The sequence below is a fragment of the Gekko japonicus genome, unplaced genomic scaffold (genome assembly GCF_001447785.1).
Source record: "Gekko japonicus isolate JY-2015 unplaced genomic scaffold, Gekko_japonicus_V1.1 scaffold3732, whole genome shotgun sequence".
Lineage (NCBI taxonomy): Eukaryota > Metazoa > Chordata > Lepidosauria > Squamata > Gekkonidae > Gekko > Gekko japonicus.
Window position 1 is genome coordinate 65,905 of NW_015176560.1, and position 21,483 is coordinate 87,387.

The 21,483-nt window shown below is 41.4% G+C and overlaps 1 protein-coding gene across 1 annotated transcript in view; it reads right to left on the reverse strand.

Moving 5' to 3' along the window:
- OSTM1 (osteopetrosis associated transmembrane protein 1) overlaps window positions 1–20,814 on the reverse strand; it is a 51,811-nt gene extending 30,997 nt beyond the window's left edge. Inside the window, exons 1-4 of the mRNA XM_015427481.1 lie at window positions 20,440–20,814; window positions 12,666–12,780; window positions 5,164–5,261; window positions 335–493 (exon numbers count right to left, since the gene is read on the reverse strand). Of these exons, the coding sequence (XP_015282967.1) occupies window positions 335–493; window positions 5,164–5,261; window positions 12,666–12,780; window positions 20,440–20,814 (747 nt within the window). The remainder of the gene's footprint in view (window positions 1–334; window positions 494–5,163; window positions 5,262–12,665; window positions 12,781–20,439) is intronic.
- Window positions 20,815–21,483: the final 669 nt, after the last annotated feature.

The following is a 21,483-nucleotide window of genomic DNA, read 5'->3' on the forward strand; positions in this document are numbered from 1 at the left end:
TCTTTCCCTTCCCTCTCAGAGCTCTCTCAGCCCCGCCTACCTCACAGGGTGTCTGTTGTGGGGAGGGGAAGGGAAAGGAGATTAATAACTCTGAGACTCCAAGTGAACAGCAGGGCATAAATCCAATCTCTTATCTTCTTCTTCTTCTTAAACAAATAAACAGCACTCTGTATTTGATTGCTATTTTTATGTGACTTAGGTTTTCTTTAAAAAATGAATGTAATCTGCCTTGAGTACTTGTTTGAAAGGCAGAGCATTAAAATTCTGAGAACTAAAAGCCTGCAAGTAAGCACCATTGGGATGGCTGCTGGTACAGCTCAAAAGAAATACTTACTGCATCTTCCACATCAATGCACAAATGAGATTGTTCTTCAGCGTCATGTTGCTGTTTGCTCTCTTGCATCCTCTTGTACAGAGCATTTAGGTTTTTATATGTCACACTGCAGTTCTTGCACACTTGTGTATAGTTGTTTACAAGACTGCCTTCTTGTTCCTAGAGGTAGAACAAGAAATTATATTTTTTCCAGGATGTGATTTCAAAGTAAACCTGATTCTGATGAATAATCTAGATCAAGAAAACAGCATACATGTAAATTGTCCAAGCTGCTTTACTTAGGCAACCTAATCTGCAGATCAGCTCATTTTCATGTATTTAAGGATGTTGGTGAAAATGCATTCGCATGTATAAGAATTTTTTTTAAACCAGTTAAAATGGCCAGAGATCTCTTAATTCTTCCTCAGGGTCTATTCTCTGGAATTGTATGTGTGGGGTGCATTGAATCCATGTGGGTTTCAGAATCAAACTACATGAAACATTTTTTAAGAAGGCAAGTCAGGGTTTCCCTGACCTGACTTACTTGTCCCAGCCAGGCACCAGCAAGTGAATCAAGCAAAGCGTAATAGAAGAGACAGATGAAAGAGAGGAAACAAAAGGAAAAAAGGGGGGCAAGAGAGCAAAAACAAATAAGCAGACAGCTATATGGGATAAATCCACAGAGAAAGTACAGACAGAATCTACGTGGTAAATTACTACATCAAGTTAAGCTTATGTTTCAGGCAAAAGTATCTCAGTGAATTCAAAGTACACCAGAACCACTTGTCCTCTGTTATATCTAATAATAGAAGCAGAAAGACAATAAAACATAACTTTTATTTCCCACAAGGTTTCTTAAAAGCCCTAATTCAGCAAACCTGCATATCCCATCTAGAGCCTATAAACAGCTGGTGGAGGCAAGGATCTGTGAAAGCCAGACCCTTCCCCACAGCAGATGCTGGAACTGACCCAGCTGAGTTCGCACTATTCAGCCAAGGAGTCTCGTTCTACCTGACTACAAATGCATTAAAGGAAATGAAAGGGGTGTGTGGGTGTGTGTGCAACCGCTAAAATAGTGCCATTTATATAGCAACCATTTTGCAAATATGATACTTTAGGGACAAGATATCTAAACAGCCCACTTCAAAAAAGCAAGCAGGATTACTGGTTTTAATAAACCACTATTCAGAAACCTAGTACTCTGCAAAACAAAACACAGACTAAATATTGCCTCCCTTGCTGATGTCTCACACTCTAAAATGAAGAAGGGAATGGAAGTAATGATAAGAAGGGGAGGGTGTTAAAGTACTATATACTATATGCAAGTACAGAAAACCCCTTTGCTGCACTGTTAATGGAAGTGCCTTGTATTTATTTTTAATTTTTATTTATATTCTGATTTATATCCCGCCCTACCCCGCCAGAGCTGGCTCAAGGCGGCGCACACAAAATAAAACACAGATCAACAATCAAATAATTAAAACCATTAAAACAATTTGTTAAAACAATACAATATTACATATTAAGTGCTAGCAACGTTATTCCAATATCACAACAATGGCAGTGCTGTGTGAGTGCATACCATATGGTTTCATTTCCAACACTGATCTTACTCGATGCGCACAGGCTGTATCATATTAAATCAGGTAAGCACATTTGCAAAGAGGAAACTAGGCAGAAAAGGCAAGGATGGTATGCGAGTGATACATATTGTACTGAAGAATGCACTAAATAGAACCTTCCTGAAGAGCCTTATTTGGAGGTCTTTGGGTGAACTTCATTTGTACGTTTTCAAGCTGCCAATAGATCCATTTACCTCCTGCTGACAACACTCATTATTCAATAGCTATTGACTATTCCAGCATAAATGCAAAACATTTGTGCTAATGACTGTGCATCAACAATAGGTGGTTTGTTTTGGTGTTACAGAAGCCATCTCAACAGCACATTTTAACATTTGATACTTTGATCAACAAAAGGGGGAAAATATGTGCATGCAAATTATCTATGTGTACTGAAATTATCTATGTTTTTCCATTATCAGGAACATGTTTGTAGACACAGAGTTGCTGCCAGGATCATTTACACACACACAAAATTTTGAAAGGTAACCAACATTAATAATAAATATTTAACATAATAAGTACTTGATGTGTTAAGCTACTACACTTGATCTTAGCCAAAAGGCCGAGAAGCGATGTGTTAAGCACATTTACTGGGTAGTCGTTTTTACAGAAAATAACAGGGCATATTTTCAAAGAGTCTAATGCTAAGGTACATCTGTCAGATGAAACAGTGGCATGTATTTATAGTTTTAGCTACATCAAGGGTGCAATTGACTTCCATTAGTTACCTTCAGTTTTGCCACTGATTCTCGATACAGAGAGGGTTATACTCATTCTTCAAACCAGGTTGGACAAAGGATCCAAAATACCATGCAAGGAGTTGCCTTTGTGATTCTCCCACAACCATTCCCATCCACCAAGGTGAATGGCAAAACACTTTGTAAAGGGATCAAGAATTTCCAAGCACTCTGCAATATGAATCCAAGATTAGATGGTTCCGAGATCTGGAGTGTGGAGAATTATGCTGAGCTGGAGACTCTCCAGAATACGTTTTTAAGAAGTTTATTATCTCTACCACCTGGCACCACTTCTTAGAGCAGTGGCTGTCCTTTCCTCTATTGCTGAAGAGATGCTTACGTCTGTCAATGCTGCAAGACAGTTTATAGGATGGCAAAACAACATCCGCGTAAGATAATTTTTAGAAAAAGTTTTGTAAGGTCTAAAATTTTACATTTCTAGACAGGATGCTATTATGTATGCTATGGATCTGATAAAACTACATGCTTCCCCAGATGGTATAGGCTACTTAAAGAGAATTGTAACAGAATATGGACAAGAATGTACTTCCCCCCCCCCACATCAGATAGGCTTTTATAGAGGTGAAGTTTCAATTTATGTCTTATACTTGTGGGAGACACTGGCACACACCCGATCATGTAGTTCTGAAGTCTTATGGGCTCTTTAATGTTTGGAAGAGAGGGCGGTAATTTCTGTAAATTCCCCCCTCCCAATGTCAACCCTCACTTTGCCATAATGCTATTCCTATGGGTCCACTGACCCCCAGGACAAGAATTTCACTGTGAAATAAATTTGTTAATTTCCCCCACCATTATCAGATGGGGAGAGTGTTGTCATAATATCATATAGCTAAACACCTTAAAAGTGTCTTGATGGAAAATTCAAAGAAACAAGGATTTTATGTTACATCCCATGGGGCACGTTTAAGATCTTCAGCCTGCTTTTTTCTTTTGTCTAGTGTACCTCAAAAAATAGTTACTGGCCTGCTTGTTTATGTGGCTTTAATTGAATTGTTTTATAATTTTAAATATACTTTAATTACTCAAAATATTTTTTTTTAATGTTCATCACCTTGTGGACCCTGGTCGAGTAGAAACCCGGCATGAAAATGTTTTTAATAAATATTAAACAACAGTTCTTTGGATTGTGGCCACGATCAGCAAGCCTACGCATATCAGCAATCAGGCAAGGAAGCTTCAAAAAAACTCTGGTTACAAACTGAGAAAACACTGTTCACAGATCAATCCTAATGAAATGTAAAAACCTGTTCCCCCCACTCCCTAAGTCCACTGTTGTCTCTCTCAGGGTTGTTTTCTTTCCAGTTTTATCAGCAGTGTTTTCTTCATTATCAAACTAACTCTGAAAAACAGATTAATATTATTCCCAAATTGCTTTTGTTGTTGTTGTTCTTCAGTCGCACAGTCGAGTCCGACTCTTTGCGACCCCATGGACAAGATCCCGCCAGGCCTTCCTGTCTTCCGCCGTCCTCTGAAGTTGGCTCAATTTCATGTTCGTTGCATCTATGACACTGTCTAACCATCTCATCCTTTGCCATCCCCGTCTTCTTTGACCTTCAATCTTTCCCAGCATCAGGGTCTTCTCCAGTGAGTGCTCCATTCTCATTTGGTGGGCAAAGTATTTGAGCTTCAGTTTCATTATCTGGCCTTCCAGGGAACAGTCAGGGTTGATTACTTTTAGGATTGACTGATTTGATCTTCTTGCAGTCCAAGGGACTCTCGAGAGTCTTCTCCAGCACCCAAATTGCTAATCGCTAGCTAAAGCTGTATGAGGAAAAGCACCCACAACTGAGCTGGAATTACACAGCAGCCTAAAAGAAAGCCAGTGAAAACATTCCAGGGCAAGAGGATTGAGGCTTTGCAGTCTTAACATCACCCTTCTGGGCAGTAAACTCCACTGCACCCAATTAAATCATTTATTTAAATCAAATTTAGAGTTAAAACCAGTGTAACAGATGCACAATCATACCTAAGTAAAGGGCTACTTTTCCAGGGGGGAAAAATGTAAATCTTCACAATACAAAAGGAGATACTATGTCTCCTATTCCAACATATTAAAAGACCAACTGTTTAAAATGTATTCAATTAACTAGGCCCTTATGGCTAAATCCATGCTATAACAAAATACCAGAAGACCAATGTATTTAAATCAGGTGACAAGGCCCAGAATAAGGAAGGAAAGTGATTTACTATATGCAGAGATTACACGACTCTTCCTATATAATTACCAACTATTGTGAGACCAAAACAGCACCATAATTGCACATGAAACAGAGGTTAACATTAATTAGAATGCATTTTGTTCTCTCAGTGGTGAACACCTGTGTTTTATAGATAATTGTTCTACCTGCTTAAACTGCATAACAGTTTGGGAATTGTATCTGCCGCATCTTGCTCTGAAAAAATAAAGGTGTTTTTACTACACAATTAGAGGACTCAACTGTACCCCTCTGTAAACAGCATTAAGTACCTGGAGGTTGTGTTCAAAGCAGGTCAACGATGCATTGAATAAGGCCAGGAACATCACTGTACTATTGGATAAGCCTTCACTGTTGTTCTTTAAACAATCTGTGAAAGAGAAAGATGACAGGCATGTCACTATATCCCCAGTGTCTCCTTCCAAAAGGTACCTTTAAGGTCAAGCATTGTTGCTCCACTTTCAAAATCTTGCCCATGTTGCTTTTCTTCAAGTAAGGTCATGATACTTTGTAATTCAGTGGGAGTCTTCATGTCATTTCAGGTTATACAATTTGTGCCTGAATTAACTGACCTTCACGGTATGAAAGAAGAAATGGAGTTCATTGTGAAGTGGCTTAGAGCTACCCTTGGGCTTTCAGGCAACATAAGTGGTGCTTCACCTGACCCCACAAAGAAGCTTGGTGCAAAAGAGTAGATCAAGAAAGGGAGGGGGACAAGTTTAAAAAGAACACTGCATTTTTAAGAACTGTGGCCGGAATGATCAGAACGGCGCTACGAGCGGACGTGTCTCAGGCTGCTCCTGAGCCGTCCGATTCCACTTTGCTCCTTTGGGGTCCCTTTGCTTAGCGAGGGGCTCTGCTCTACTTCCTGGAGGGAAGAAGAGCAGCAAGGGGATTTTTTGGTCACCCTCGATGACAGGCAAACACGGGGGAGTGGTCGTTTTGCCCCGAAGCAGGAGCGAAGAAGCGGAGAAAACATGGCTTTCATGATTTTCTTAGTAGCAACCAGCCTTTTTAACTTATATATTTCATGAAACAAGAAACATATTGCAATGAAGATATTATACTATGTAGAATCAAGATAAAAATGAGTCATTTGGGACATTAATACCCCCAAGAATTAAATCCAATGATAAGAAAATGGCTTGGAAGTGTTTGGAGAAGTCTGTGTGAAAATGGTGGGGGTAAGAAAAATATTTACTATCCTGTTTGAACTGCTATCATTTGTGGGACAGTTAAACTTGTTTGAGCTCTTACTGTTGATTGGAATTTAAAACCTGAAGATCAGTCGGATGGGAACTAAGGGAAAATACATGCAAAAGCTTGTTGGCAATTGAAAGTACAGGTGTGGCTGCATTGTAAAATGGAGCTGGAAGCTGATAATGAAGAGTTAGACCCAGATATTCTAGTTTGTAACCTTACTTGGGAACAATTTCGGAATTTCTTGCAGAAGGAAATTACGCAAGTGGTAAAAAATGCCTGTAATAATCTGGTTGAAAATTACAGAAATACAAGTCCAGACACGAAGAAAGAAGGAGATTGTGTTCAATGTTTTCAGAGTTTTGTTGAGGACTCCAAGTATTCTCAGGAGGAGGAGAGAGACAGTTACGGTACGGCGCGTCGACGGGCAGACGCTCGGGTCGCTCCGGCCCGCCCGATCCACTTTCGTTTTGTTCGAGTCTCCTGATCGTCGGGAGAGCTCGACCAGCACACACACCCCGCAATCAGCAAGGCGGGGGGGGGTGACCAGAACTTCCCTGAAGCCGAAACGATCGACCGGGAAGAACATGGCCACCATGTTCTTTTTAGATGCGACCATCCGTTTTTTAAGTATCCGGAGTTTGAAAATGGATTATAACTGCAGCAACACAGAAGAGGTGGTGAGCTTTGAAGTGTTAGAAGGGAAGGAATCCCCCTAAATAAAGGCGTCCAAATTCAAAAAGGAAAGCGGCCGGGAGGCAAACGGACTTAACTGCAAGGGTTTTTTTTCCTACTTCGGGGGGGGGAGAATTATTGTTCTCAGTATCGTGCTGGTTCTGTTTATCGGCAAAGGGGAAAAAGGGGGACAAATGAAAATAGACTGTGAAACAAAAGATAATATTGTGATTGGATGCTGAAGAGATTGGACTGGAGAGTCTGTTTGAAATGGAGTATACAATGGGAAATGAGGAGGAGCTGGATGAAAATATGGAAGTTGGTCAGATGTAAAAGGTAAAGGTAAAGGTTCCCTTGCTCGAAAGCCAGTCGACTCCGACTCTAGGGTTCGGGTAAAAAAAAATATTGGGGAAAATACAAAATACAGAGAGGGAAATAGGAAAAAAAGAAGAACAGGAACAAAATATTGCCAAGAAGACTCCAGAGGAATGGCAAAAAGAGAATAGGGATATTGTTAAGGAAGAAAACTTGAAAAATATACAAGTGGTGGACTGTGTAGAAACTAAACACTTGTTAATTGAAAGAGCAAAAAAGAGACCAAATAAAAAATTATCTGGAGTTAAATTAAGACCGCCAAAAAGACTGTCAAAAGAAAACAAACGGCTAAAAACTGGAAGTGGGAGGGATGGAAGGATTAAAAGAAGGAAGCGATGGATTTGGAAAAGTAAAGGAGATAGCAAGCTATGGAAAATAGAACGGCCGAAAAGCAGAGAAAGGAGACGTGGAAATCAAGGAACATGCAAAAAACGAGGACATGTAGAAAGGCTGAGACAGAAGAGTAGAATGCAGATGCGGAAGAAGAAAAATAAACTATACAAAAAATAGAAAGACCAGCTTTCTTCAGATGTAGGATCAATTGGAAAAATGACCTAAAACCTACTTTATTTATTTAATTATAGTCTTGTTTGTTGGATGTATTTATTTATATATATATTGTTATTAGTGGTGATTAGGATACAATAGGGTGGTTGAAATGGTTAAAACAAATTAAATATGTCTAAACGTATTGGAAGGTTAGGACTGAATATTAATTACTTGGGACAATAAATTTATATGATTTATAGGTTTCTGATAATGAACTTTGAATAACAACAAGAGTTTGTAATGTTAAAATGAATATAAAGGTCTTTCATAAATTGGTAGAGAAGGTCAAATATTTAAAAGGGTCTATGTTATAAAACAATGAATTGGTAAATTAATGGGAGGGAACTGTTAATAATAATAATGGTGTTGTTGAATGTTTGATTATGTTTAGTGATATAAGAAAGTTTAGTTGTGTTGTGAGTAGGTTGTGTATATTCTCTGATAACAACTTGGTGTGACTATGATGGAGTCAGATTAATTCCAGGCGGAATAAAGATGGGTGAAGTTTTGGCAGCTTATAAATATAGGATATTGATGTAGCCTAAGGGATAAAAAATGTAATTAAAAAGCAGTAGAGCAAACTTGAAAGTGGAATGGGATATAAAAGCTACAATAAAATGTTAAATTAATTCAAAGGATGTAAGATTGAGTAAAGGGTAAAAGGGTAATAAAAGAAAACGAAATAAAAATTTAATATTATGTCCCTATATTGTATATGTGTGGAGCTGCGGTGGCTCAAGTGGTTAAGACGCTGAACTGCAGGCTGTGGAAGGTCAGCAGGTCAAGACCCGGGTGCCGCAAGACAGGGTGAGCTCCCGTCTCTAGTTCCAGCTCCTGCCAACCTAGCAGTTCGAAAGCAAGAAATTGCAAGTAGATAAATAGGTACCACTTCGGTGGGAAGGTAACAGTGTTCCGTGCGCCTTGGTGTTTAGTCATGCCGGCCACATGACCACGGAAACGCCTTCGGACAGCGCTGGCTCTTCGGCTTGGAAACGGAGATGAGCACCGCAACCCTAGAGTCGGATTCGACTGGCTTTCGAGCAAGGGAACCTTTACCTTTACCTTTATATTGTATATAAGGAACTAACAGGCTACTGGAGGATGGGCTAGAACTGAGTTAGGAGAAGATAATTTACAATAAGCTAAAATGAATGTTTTACATCATTGATATGATATGAATTCTTATCTTATCTGAAAAGACAGTATAAGAATTTTAAAGGTAATAGAACTAGAAGTTTCTACTTAATACAGATATATTCAGTACAGATATGATAGTAAGATCAAAGATAAGAGCAAAAACGTTCTATAATATGGGTAATTGGTATGTTATTCTGTGCTGCTGTGAAGGTAAAGTGATGTTTAGGGATTTTACAGATAGTCTTGTTGATTTTGTATGTATGTGCAATATAGGCTTATACTGTAAAAAACCTAATAAATATATTATAAAAAAACAAAAGGAGGAGGAGGAGAGAGAGCCGCTGGCTAATCAGCTGGTATATACGGAAAGAGAGACCTTGGAGATTAACGCAACTCCAAGATATGGCTTAAAAGAAACAAAAAAATTCTATTTCTGGAAAAAAAGATAATGAAACGGCACCCATCAAAAGTACGAGGGAGAAAAAAGAATGAGAATGAAAAGTGTAAAAGAGGAGAAAAGGATGGTGTAAAGAATTCCAACGTGAATAAAAGACTGAGAACTGGCTATCTGAAACATGGAAAAAAGATTTGGACCATAAAAGTTATCAGTACAGAAATGCAAGGCATCTACAGGAGATTGAAAAGAAAAAGGAGTTTACTGAAAGATGGGGAAGAAGGAAGAGGAAAAAGCTATGTTCGGTTTTAGTAGAACTTTTTGTTTTCTTATTGGGTATAAATGGTCTTTGAAAATAAAAGGAAAGATATCTATTACTATTGTGGAGGGGGGGGAAGATATTTTGATAGTTGTTGCCCCCCCCCCATTAGAACAATTAAGAGTAAGAGGTGAGTTATTTAGGTAAAGAGATTGTCTTTATACAGGTAATAAAAGAAACTTTCTTATTAAAAATATTTTTCTAAAAGATTAAAAAATAGCAATTATAGAATGTTTTTACATAGCTGTTTTGACTTATTAGAACAACTAATAGCAAGATGTGAACTATTTAGGTAAAGAGATTGTCTGCATAAAGGTACCAAAAGAAATTTCTTTGTTAAAAATAATGTGTTAAAAGTTTGTCTTTCTTAATGTTGGTGTATTGGTAGAAATGGTAAATTAGTACTACCTAGAACTGGGTCTCTTATTGAAATAACAATGATTCAGATACTGTGGTAGGAGGAAGGTCTTTAAGTTATTTCTTCAGTACAAAATATAATGACCTCTAATTAACTGGTCTTTTGAGAAGAGCAAACAGGATATAAGATTATAATTATTTAAATAAATAAGATAGCTTCATGGGTATATTTTTGTTAGTCTGAGAAAGGTTTAGGAGTTAGAGTGTTTTGTAATGTATAAACCTTGCTATTGGAGCAATTTAGATGAACTTGATTCACGTGGTGGCAAGGATGTTATAACAAATGTGATTTGGATAATAATATATAAATAATTTAGTTAATTAGGTGCTAAAATTGTGGTATGTATATCTCTTTTTCTTTTCTTATATGTGAAAATCCAATAAAGAGATTACAAAAAAGAAAAGAACTGAGGCCAAAAATTCACACACCTCCAAAAAGAAAAAAAACCCCAGTAACCAGTTTTGCCTGCTTTTTACAAGCAATTAAGCTGTTGCTTGAGGACACCATCCTCCAAGTATCCACTAAGGAATCTCCACAGAATATCTTCCTTTTTTTAAAAAAGTTACTATTATTCTCTTTTAGGCTTTAGGAAACAACTATTTCATTTCCAGGCTCCTCAGTCACACTATAACATATAATCTGTGCAGGCAAGGCGAGATATAAATCAAAATTAATAAATAATAAATAATCTCCAAGCCTTAAACTAAGTCTTGGATTTTTAAAGAGCAATAAACAAACATTGTATTTTTAGAAAAATAAGAATAAATGAAAGCCCTTTATATACTTTAAACATACATATCCCTCCCCTCTGTGTACTTGAGGTAGCCTACAAGAAAACGTTCAAGTCAAGCAGCAGTACGACACAGGCTGTGCTCCACAGCAATTTTGTCCGACAGAGCACAGGAAATGGCAGAAACATGTCGCAAGAGCCGTTTTGAAACTGACCCCAGAATATGTAACATTTGATAAATTCTGATTAAATATACTTCAGAAATCATTTGGCAGTTTCAAAATATTTTTGCAGCCATATGGATTAGAATTTTTTGGGGGGAGGGGTTAAAGACATACAACAGCAACATTAAGATGAGGTTCTCAAGATAATTAGATTTCTACAGGCCACATAAAACTGGTCATAGGTTGGATGTTGCCCATCAGTTTTAAACCTTCTACTAGATACAAATAAGAATAAAACAATATGTTACATGTTACGCCATGATTATTTTTTAGGAAGTTTGAAGTTATTTTAAACATAAATTAATATGACCTATGAAAGGAGAGAAATCAGCACAGAGGGGTGGAAACTTTCCCCTAATTCTCTTTTCCTGAAGAAAATCACTCTCACCAAGCAGCTTTTACTCTTGCTGGGAGAAAAGTACATCCCATTTTTATATCCCCTCCACTGTGAAAGTAAAAACAGTTTGGTGGAAGTGAGCAGGTAAGAAATTTTAGCATTTGGACTTAATGGTCTTATGGTGGAGGCCTCTCTCAGACCCAGTCACTGACTCAAGTATAACTTGCTAGCCTATGCACATTTACTAGTAAGTCCAGTTGAACATATGGGAACTTCCCAACAAGCTAACATGCACAAAGTAGCTCTGATTGAGTTTGGAAACTATGGACATTCAAAGATTCAAGGAGGAAAGCAGAGGAACACAGTGAGAAATATTTGCTACTTTTAAGTTCAAACAGGTGCTGTTTACAAAGTAGGCAAAGTATATCTTTAACATGCATTTAATCCACAATTTAATTTTAAAATGTTTCCCTCTCCAATGCTATAGTTATTTGGGCAGGTTTGGTAATGTTGCTGGGTATCAGACCGGATCTGTATGTACATGTCCCAGTACAAAGCCTGCTTCCTCTCTCCTTCTGCATTACAGTATAACGCCATGAATGCCTACTCAGAAGTTAAGTTCTGTGTTGTTCAATGGGACAAATATGCATAACATATACTATTATTTATTTATAATTCCTATGTTGCTATATACCATTCTTACCTTCTGTTCCTTCCTCTTCTTCTCTGTTCTTGATTTCTTCTATGGCTATGCTTGTTCCTCATTTTAACACAACCACAACCAAGGGTCATATGTCATATACAAAACTAGAGTTAAGAATGGATTAATAAACCAGTTTCAAACCGTGGTTTCAGATCCTGGTTTGACAGCCTCTAGGTACTCGCAAGTTAATGAAATGGCCCACATTCAGACAATCTAAGTACTCGCAAGAATGAAATGGCCCACATGCAGTTATTTTAATTGTATCTTGGTTTCCTATTATGTCTGAACTGAGGCCATATTCAGACATCATGAAAAACTGTAGGTTATTTAACTTACAATTTAAGGCAACATACTCTGGTTCAAATCTATTTTCCATATAAGCTATAGGCCACAATGGAAAAATAAAATAACTGAACAAGAGAAGCAATTTCAGAACAAATCAAGCAGCTACATTTTAGCATTTCAAATCATTTTTAAAAATTGAGGGCATGAGATATAACAAAAGCATAATTGGATCTCGAGAATGCTAAAGCATAAGCTGCTGACCACTGTTATTTTTGGACTTTTTTAGTTTTAAAAAGTCCACCATTTCCAACATCCAAGATAATACCAATATGGCAATACGTTATTTACAGCCTGTGCAGACCACTTGAAAATAAGCTATCACATAAACGCGCAAAATGTCAATATTAAGCAAGAAAGTCACCACATACTTGCACAGTTTGCTTTCTCCCAAGTGTCATTAAAAAACTTGGACAGGATCACAACAATCTGTAGCCTATCAGACATCAAGAGACTTTTGGCACACTTGCTGCTCTCAGAGGTGTTCTGAAAAGGTGGTGAGAGAGACACAAAGCGTTGTTATACATTCATCCTTACATATGTTTTACCATTTTTTTAAGCAGATCCAGCACAAAGCTGTAAAGCACAGATTATCATGCTTCTTTTATTTTACCCAGGAGGAGAAAAATAGCCACTTAGCAACTGGTTCTCCTGCTTTCAAGAATTCCACAGGGCAGAAAGTCACTAAAAAATATAACATCATAAAGGCTGGATTAAACCTGAAAAGCCTTCAAGTTCAAACCCCAGCCAAAGGGCTTTTCAAGCAATACTCCCCCTAAAATCAATCTGCAAAAGTCCAGGATGCTGGATGCTGCCAGCAAAGAGGAGTAAATAACAACCGCAAGATGCCTGTAGTGGGAATAGCTGAAGAGGATTCTTTTTTTCCCCTTCTTTTTTTTTGAGCCCCCAAAGGGGATTTTTTAATTGATCTTTTTAACTACAAAAAACTACAACAGAAAAGGGGATAAGGGAACTACATATATGGGAGAAAGTAAAATACCCACTACTAACTAAAAACCCAAGACAGGAGACCCTCCAACTAGATTTAAAACATCAAGTCTTCTCATCGTTATTCTTTTTATGAACTGAGTCAAACCCTTTAAAAAAGAAAACCTTTTACCCTCCCAGTTTGCATTTAACTGCCCAATAACAGTATCCCCAATCATCCCCCAGAACCAAAGTTCTCAAAGGCAAAAATCAGAGTCCTTCAGCCTTTACTTCTTCTTTTCCCTTCTCTTTCGCAGCTTATAGGGACTTTTCGGGGCCGCTGCCCCCTGCTCAGACAAAGAGTCCTCGCCAGATGTACCAGTTTCCAGCTCACCACTGGACCTACAGTCCTCTTCTTTTTTTCTCATCCTCTGACCTTCCCAGCTGTTCCTTTAGAAATTCTTGAGCTTTAAGAACAGTCAATCTTTTCCTTCTTCTCTTTAATCTTAAATGTTACGTCTTCTGGAAATAGCCATTTGTATCCAATTGAATTTGTTTGGAGGAAGAGCAAAATTTCTTTGTATTTCTTTCTATGTTGCCTTACTTCAAATGGAATATCCTTTAGCGTTCTAACAGCATTCTCCTCTGCCTTCAAGGGTGTTGCCGCTACTGCTTTCAGGATAGCATCTCTGACGTGCCTCTTCGTGAATCTTACTACAATCCCCCCAGGCAGATTGTTTTTCTTTATATATCCTGAATATGACCTGTAGGCCATATCCATGTCGTTGAGTAGCAGTTCCGCTTTTATTTCTGTTACTGGGGCAAGTAACTCACTCATAAGTTCTTTAAGATTCTCTCCTTTGTTCTCAGGCACCCCCTGGAAGCGCAGGACAATATTGGCCTTATCCATTTGGACTTGAAGTTGTTACTACAGACAACTGCGTTTGCTGGGCTGTAATATTGGATGTTACCACAGACATCTGTTCTTTGAAGTTATTTAACTGTTCCAGCAGAGGGCGCATGCACTCAGCTACAGCCTTAGCCATCTCACTGGTCGTTTCCGGCTTCGGGGACTCTAGTTTCGTTTTTGAAAGTTTTTCTTTGTCTCTGTCCCTCTTCCTCGCCATTTTCCCCCCGTTTACTTACTTTCGGGAATTTTTTTTTGAAGTCTCTGAATATGCGCTTGACTGCTTAACTCAATTGGGCGAGTACTTCTGGGCAATCGCACGTTTTTCTTCTGCTCCCCCCCCTTCGCTCAACAGTTTATGCGCATGGGAGGCGTCCCCCCCTCGCTCGCTTTTCCCGTTCCACGGGATAGGGTAGGGAGTGTCTTTTCCATTAAAAATCGTTCCTCAGTTGACTCACGTTCATAGTTGGTCTTCCAACCCCGCTTCTTTCATCATTTTTCACGCCCGATCTCCTGCGCTTGACCCGGTTAGCTTCACTTGTACCGTTCGGTCTCTTGGCTGGAAGAACCACTGGAGCAGATGGGAGCCTCGATTCTCTGGCATTCCGCCATCGAAGAGGCTACCCCTTAAAGCTCCTTGGCCAGGGTCCCTTCGCCGGGCCCCTGGGGGGTTTACGAGCCTGCTTGCCCCCTCCTTCCGCCAGAGCACAGAGACACCCCCGGGAGGTCCGGGAGGTGAGTCCGTGAGCGTGCCACCATCAACCGGAGGTCCGCTGAAGAGGATTCTAAGCAAGCAACCCAAGTGACTTGCTGCAAATGAGAAGAAACTCGTAACTGGTAAGATAAATGTCACAGTAAAACAAAGAGGTTAAAATGTTGTTTTGTACATTGCAAATTCTTAGTGCATTCTCATACAAAACCTGCCTTAAAGCATATCAGATCACTGGTTGATCTACTGCAGAGCTGTCTATATTGAATGGCAGCAGTTTACAGGCAGTGGTCATTGCAAAAACTTCCCATTTGAGAACCTTTTAACTGGAAGATGCCAGGACCGTCTGCATTCAGTGCATATGCTCTGCCATGGTGCTACATCCCCACCCCCCAAAAAAGTCCAATACATGTTTCAAAAGCAGAAGAAGAGGATGTGAAAATGTTAGCACAGAATTTGGCTTACAGCCCAATCAAAAAAACAAACCTACAAACCAGCATTGTCGAAGTGCTTGGCTTAGACTGATATAATCCTGTTAATTTTGACCCATTACATCCACTTGAAGACAGTTAAGTGGTTTATGGGCCACAGCCTAAGGAACTATTTACACCAGTTACTTTTTGCAACCTGTCACTTCAAGTAATTCCACCCTTCTTCTCTCCTTCAAGTAATTCCACCCTTCTGTTTGGTGTAGTGGTTAAGAGCATGGACTCTAATCTGGGAGAACTGGGTTTGATTCCCCACTCCTCCACATGCAGCTGCTGGTGTGACCTTGGGTCAGTCATAAGTTCTTTCAGAGCTGTTCTCTCAAGGGCAGTTCTCAAGAGAGCTCTCTTGCCCCACCTACCTCATAGGATGTCTGTTGTGGAGAGGGGAAGGGGAAGGGATTGTAAACCACTCTGAGACACCTTTGGGTAGTGAAGGGCAGGGTATAAATCCAATCTCCTCTTCTTCTCTTCCTACTGTTCCTGTTTAACAGTCCACTTTCCTCCTCACAATGTACAATCGATCTGTACAAATGTCCCAGGGCGTGCCTCTTCCTAGCCATTATTATGCCTGCCCATTTTAAAGCTGATTCCATGCATATGCATGTGTGTGTCATAGAAATTGGGCTGAATGAAGCACTGGATGCAACATTCTGCTTCCTAGAATTTATTTACATTTATTTATTTATAAATTCAATTTATAGCCCGCCCTCCCCGCTGCGCGGGCTCAGGGCAGCGTACAATCAGGCATAAGCCAACATATAAAACATATTTAAAACAATTTAAAATCATTCTACAATATAATATAGTGCTCTAGATGTTCCGAGTTGATCTTCCACAAGATGGCGTATTAACTGCTGCTCTCCCAACTCAGCGTTGTCTGTTCCGAGTAGTACTGATGTTCTTTCTTCCAGGGCCAGATAATGATGGTACAGTAGTGGCAGCTTCTACTCAAACGCCTGGCAGAATAGCTCCGTCTTGCAGGCCCTGCGGAACTGTGCAAGGGCCCGCAGGGCCCGGATCTCCTCCGGGAGCTCATTCCACCAGGTAGGAGCCGCCACCAAAAAGGCCCTGGCCCTAGTAGTGGCCAGCCTGGCCTCCTGGGGGCCTGGCATCACCAGGAGATGTTGTGTTCCCGACCGTAGTGCTCGCGGGGGAACATATGAGGAAAGGTATACTGGACCCCATATAGGGCTTTAAAGGTAAGAACCAGCACTTTGAAGCGAATCCGGTACCCTATCGGCAGCCAGTGCAGCGCTTTCAGCACAGGCCGGATGTGATCCCTACTAGGAAGACCCATCAACAGCCTGGCTGCAGCATTCTGCACCAGCTGCAGCTTCCGGATTTGCGACAAAGGCAGCCCCATGTAGAGAGCATTACAGTAGTCTAACCTCGAGGTGGCCAAGTCATCACGGTCGAGGAAGGGAACCAACTGCCGCACCAGCCGAAGATGGTAAAAAGCTGCCTTAGCAGTGTCTGCCACCTGGGCCTCCATAGATAATGAGGAGTCCAGGAGCACTCCCAAACTCCTGACCTCCAGCGCTGGCCCCAAAGGCATCCCATCGAAGGTCAGGAGAGGGAGCTCCAACCCCAGCCCGCCCCAACTCAGGCCGAGGACCTCCGTCTTCACCGGGTTTAGCTTCAACCAACTCAGTCGGAGCCAACCAGCCATGGCCTGCAACGCCTGGTGCAGACCTTCAGGGCCAGAGCCCGACCGGCCACCCAACATCAGATAGAGCTGGGTGTCATCAGCATACTGATGACACCCAAGCCCATACCTCCGGGCAATATGGGCAAGGGGGTGTCTCCGGGACTGCTGTTCCCCTATTGCCATCCTTTGTTTCCGACCACAGAGAAAAGAGGCAAGCCATTGAAGGGCGAGCCCCTGAATCCCCACGTCAGCGAGGCGGTGGGTCAGCAGCTGATGGTCGACCATATCGAACGCGGCCGACAGATCTAACAACAACAGCGCCGCCACACCGCCTCGATCCAGATGCCGTTGGAGGTCATCAGTAAGAGCGACCAGTACTGTCTCTGTCCCATGCCCCAGGCGGAAGCCAGACTGGAAGGGATCTAGGATGGAAGCGTCATCCAGAAAGCCCTGCAGCTGTACCGCCACCGCCCTCTCAATAAGTTTGCCCAAATAGGGCAAATTGGACACTGGCCGATAGTTGGCCAATTCGGCCGGGTCCAAAGAAGGTTTTTTCAGGAGAGGGCGGACCATCGTTTCCTTAAGTGCCTCCGGGAACCGTCCCTCTGAGAGGGACGCGTTGATAATTTCCCTACTGGCCGGTGCGTTAGAATCTTAGCTTCCTTAAGAAAAAAACAAAGAAGCACGTTTCTAGTCCTTATAAATGTTACAACAAGTTCGAATAAGCAATTACTGGTGAAATTTCAGAACCCAGAAGTAATTGATGATCAAGCAGTTGTAGGTGAGGCTTCAGTGCTCTGTATGGCCCATGACCTTGCTTATCACTAACATAAGTAGAATCAATTATACACTATAATACAGAATACAAGATAAACTATATGCAAAACAAGAGATATTGGGTAAATCTGCAAAATTTATATATATCCTTGGCACAGGGGGAAAAAATAATGGCTAGGACTTCATGCATCTGAAGAAGTGAGCTTTGACTCACAAACCTTATAGTGGAATAAAGGTGCCCCAGGACCTCTGTTTTATTTTTTAAGGCACAGAATTTAAATTGCTTGCGCATATTACAAGCGATTGTTACACAGTGGCTAGAACATTTGACTTTTGACCAAAAAGAATGGCACTCAGCAATGACATTCACTGGATGACCTTGAGCCCATAGCATGTCTTTGGATGAAACTCCTTGGAAGAAGGGTATGACAAAATACAACACACAAGCACTTCAATTTTTAAAAATACAGATTAGACATAGCCTATCTATAATGGCATTAAAGCCACTAAATCCTTTGGTTTCTGTCCATACATGATGAACAAGAATTAGACACCTACCCTTGGTATGATTTATGCCTTATCAACATTCATGGTCAAGAAGAGAAAAATAATCAAGAACTATTCTGCTGCCCTGTCTGAGCAAGAAGTGACAGGACCACTTAACATTCCTACATGGAAGCACTCTGATCACATTTTAAACAGCCCCACAAGTTTGAGGCCAGGTACTCCTACACATCCAGATAAGCCAAAGGATTTTGTTTCCTTACCACCACAAGGTAATACATCCAAATAATATACATAACATATACCTCACATTTTTATTCCACTACTCTTCTATGGAGCTCGGAATGGTATATGTGCTTCTCTCCTTCTCCATTTCACCTTCATCATAAACCCTTGAAGTAGGCCAGAATCAGAGAAGGCAACTGGCCCAAGATCACCCAGTAAGTTTCACAGCCAAGTAGGGATTCAGGCCCAACCCCCAACTTTTCCTTTTACCCTTTTGGAAAGACAGCTGATAGCAAAAATTACAGATTGTGCAGAGAAGAATATTTAGCATTTTCCATACATTTATGCCAGACAAACTACTTTTAACCACAAGTGGCTGACTGTACTTCACATCAACACTGTGACAGAATTAGTCAGACCCAGATTCATCCCCCCACTGAAAAAAACACCCTTGTTTCCTTTCAGGTTGCTAATGCAAAGCAACAATTGGTCTAGTCATATGCAGCACACAGAACAGTCAACAGAACTGCAAACACTTTCCATAAGACAACTGAGTTTTCAGTTTCAGGGTAATCCAGTGATCTTCATTGCTGAGCAGGGATTAGATTCTTCTCGCCCCTGGCTGAATTCAGATCCTATAAAGTAAACTCAATGATCTTAAATGCAGACCTGCATAATTTGTGACTACTCCTGTGCAGGCCTACCTCACCATTTATGTGGAAACAGATATCTGAAACTCCACAGCTTGCCTACCTTTATCACAATCCAATATTGGTATAAAGGTAAAGGTGAAGGTTTCCCTTGCTCAAAAGCTAGTCAAATCTGACTCTAGGGGGTGGTGCTCATCTCCGTTTCCAAGCCGAAGAGCCGGCGCTGTCCGAAGACGTTTCTATGGTCATGTGGCCGGCATGACTAAACGCCAAGGGGCACAGAACGCTGTTACCGAAGCGGTACTTATTTATCTACTTGCAATTTCTTGCTTTCGAACTGCTAGGTTGGCAGGAGCTGGGGCCAGAGACAGGAGCTCACTCCGTCACGCAGTACTAGGGTCTCGAACTGCCGAACTACAGACCTTCCAGTCTGCAGCCCAGCGTCTGTGGCTGGCCAACTCTGCTGTTTTGGGTGTTTCATTTGGCAAAAACAAATGTCAAAATCCTACCCCGAACTGAGCCTCAAGTGCAGATTCCCTCTGGGTGTTCCCTCACACCTCTCAAACCCCAACCGAACCATTCTACAAAAACAGTGCACTTGACTTGACCAGCTTCACAGTCCCCCAAGCTGAGCAGGGTTTCCAGGTCATCTAGTCTCCCCTTCCAGCAGCTTTAAACCCTTCTGCCCCCTAAAATCTTCCGAGAACAAATCAGGATTGCCATCTCCGGGCCGGGAAATTCCTGGAAATTTGGGGGCAGAGCCTGGGAAGGCTGGAGTCTACAGAGGGGACACAGCTCACCAGGGATGTGATGCCATCGATTCCTCCCCTCCAAAGATGCTATTTTCTCCAGGGAAACCGATCTCTATAGCCTGGAGATCAGTCGTGATTCTGGAAAACCTCCAGGACCAACCTGGAGCCTGGAAACCCTAGAGAACATACATCTTGTTCCTCTACCAGCCCCTTCTCCTACTTCCATGTCACAATTCTGGTTTTACCCAACATCAGTCAGGGAAGATACTGAGGCACCCAAATTATTTCCCCATTCACAACGCAATTACTACCGTTTTTGAGATTTCTCACTCTGGGAACCGGCATTAAGACAGACAGACAGACAGACTTCTGAGATCAGGCCCAACAGATCCCCTTTGCTGTAACACATAATAAAAGAAAACATAATCCCAGGCCACACGCTGGATCCGGAAACGAGGGGAACAACACGTGACTGTCTCAGCCCCCGGCCCAACCCGGCCCCCCGTAGCTCCAAGAGAAAAGGCTGCTTGTTGATCTACAGCAAATACGCAAACGCACCCCTACAGCCCTGGTGATGTTCTCCAGCTGGTCGTTGATCTCCCGGAACTGGCGATAGCAATTCTGGCAGAGTCTCACGGGACGGGCGCTCCGCACCAAGCAGCCTGTCAACTTCACACTGCTGTTGGTGAAGGCAGCCAAGAGCTCCCTGCACTCTGGCTCCAACTCGAGCAGGTCCCTCAGGGACTCCGATCCTAGCAGAGAAAGGTCCTCAGCCTCCTCCAACAGCTCTAGGGAGAGAGGCAGACGCCAGCCCCCCAAAGCCCTGCCTTCCTGGCCGCTTTGAAATACGAAGTGTCGGCTAGGGAACAGGCTGTCCCCGAAGCAGAGGCCCAGCAGGACTCCGGGTAGCAAAAGCACCGTCGCCGGGCCCATCTCTGCCAAGCCGCGACCGAGGAACCGGCGCCTCCTTCCTTTTGCGGCCGCCGCAAAAAACGAAACACGGTCACGTGCTGCCGGGAGCAATATTGTCAACATTCAGGAACTAAGCCTAACGCGTCCTCTCATTGGCTGTTGGGGCTTAGACACGCAATACACGCAAGAAGAGGCGGAGCCAACCCGTCTCCAGTTGTCAGGCGTAGAATGAGTTGGTGGCGCTATTCTAGGGTAGGAATTTTAAAATTATTTTATTTAATAATAATAATAATAATAATTTAAAATTATTATTATTTTAAATTTGTTAGAACCGCCCTCATCCATCAGGTGGAACAATTTTATAAGATTCAAGAATGTTCATATGTAAACATTAGTAAATAAATCTTTAAAAGATAATGCACAAGGTGGTAACACGTTTCTCAATATTTATAACCGTACCAATAAGAGAGTCACTCTTGCATTAATTCTGAAAAAAACCCTCACCTTTTGGGGTTGGTGAACCTCAAGCGAAAGAAGATGCCAGGATGAATATTCCAAATCACTGCACAGAACTACTTGCTCCTTCAGTCACCCTCTCAAAACTGACAGTCACCGTATTAAGGGTGTGAATAATTCTCTTTTTAGTTTTCAGGACTTTCTGTAGTGTGTGAAGTGAGGACTCGAGTCCTT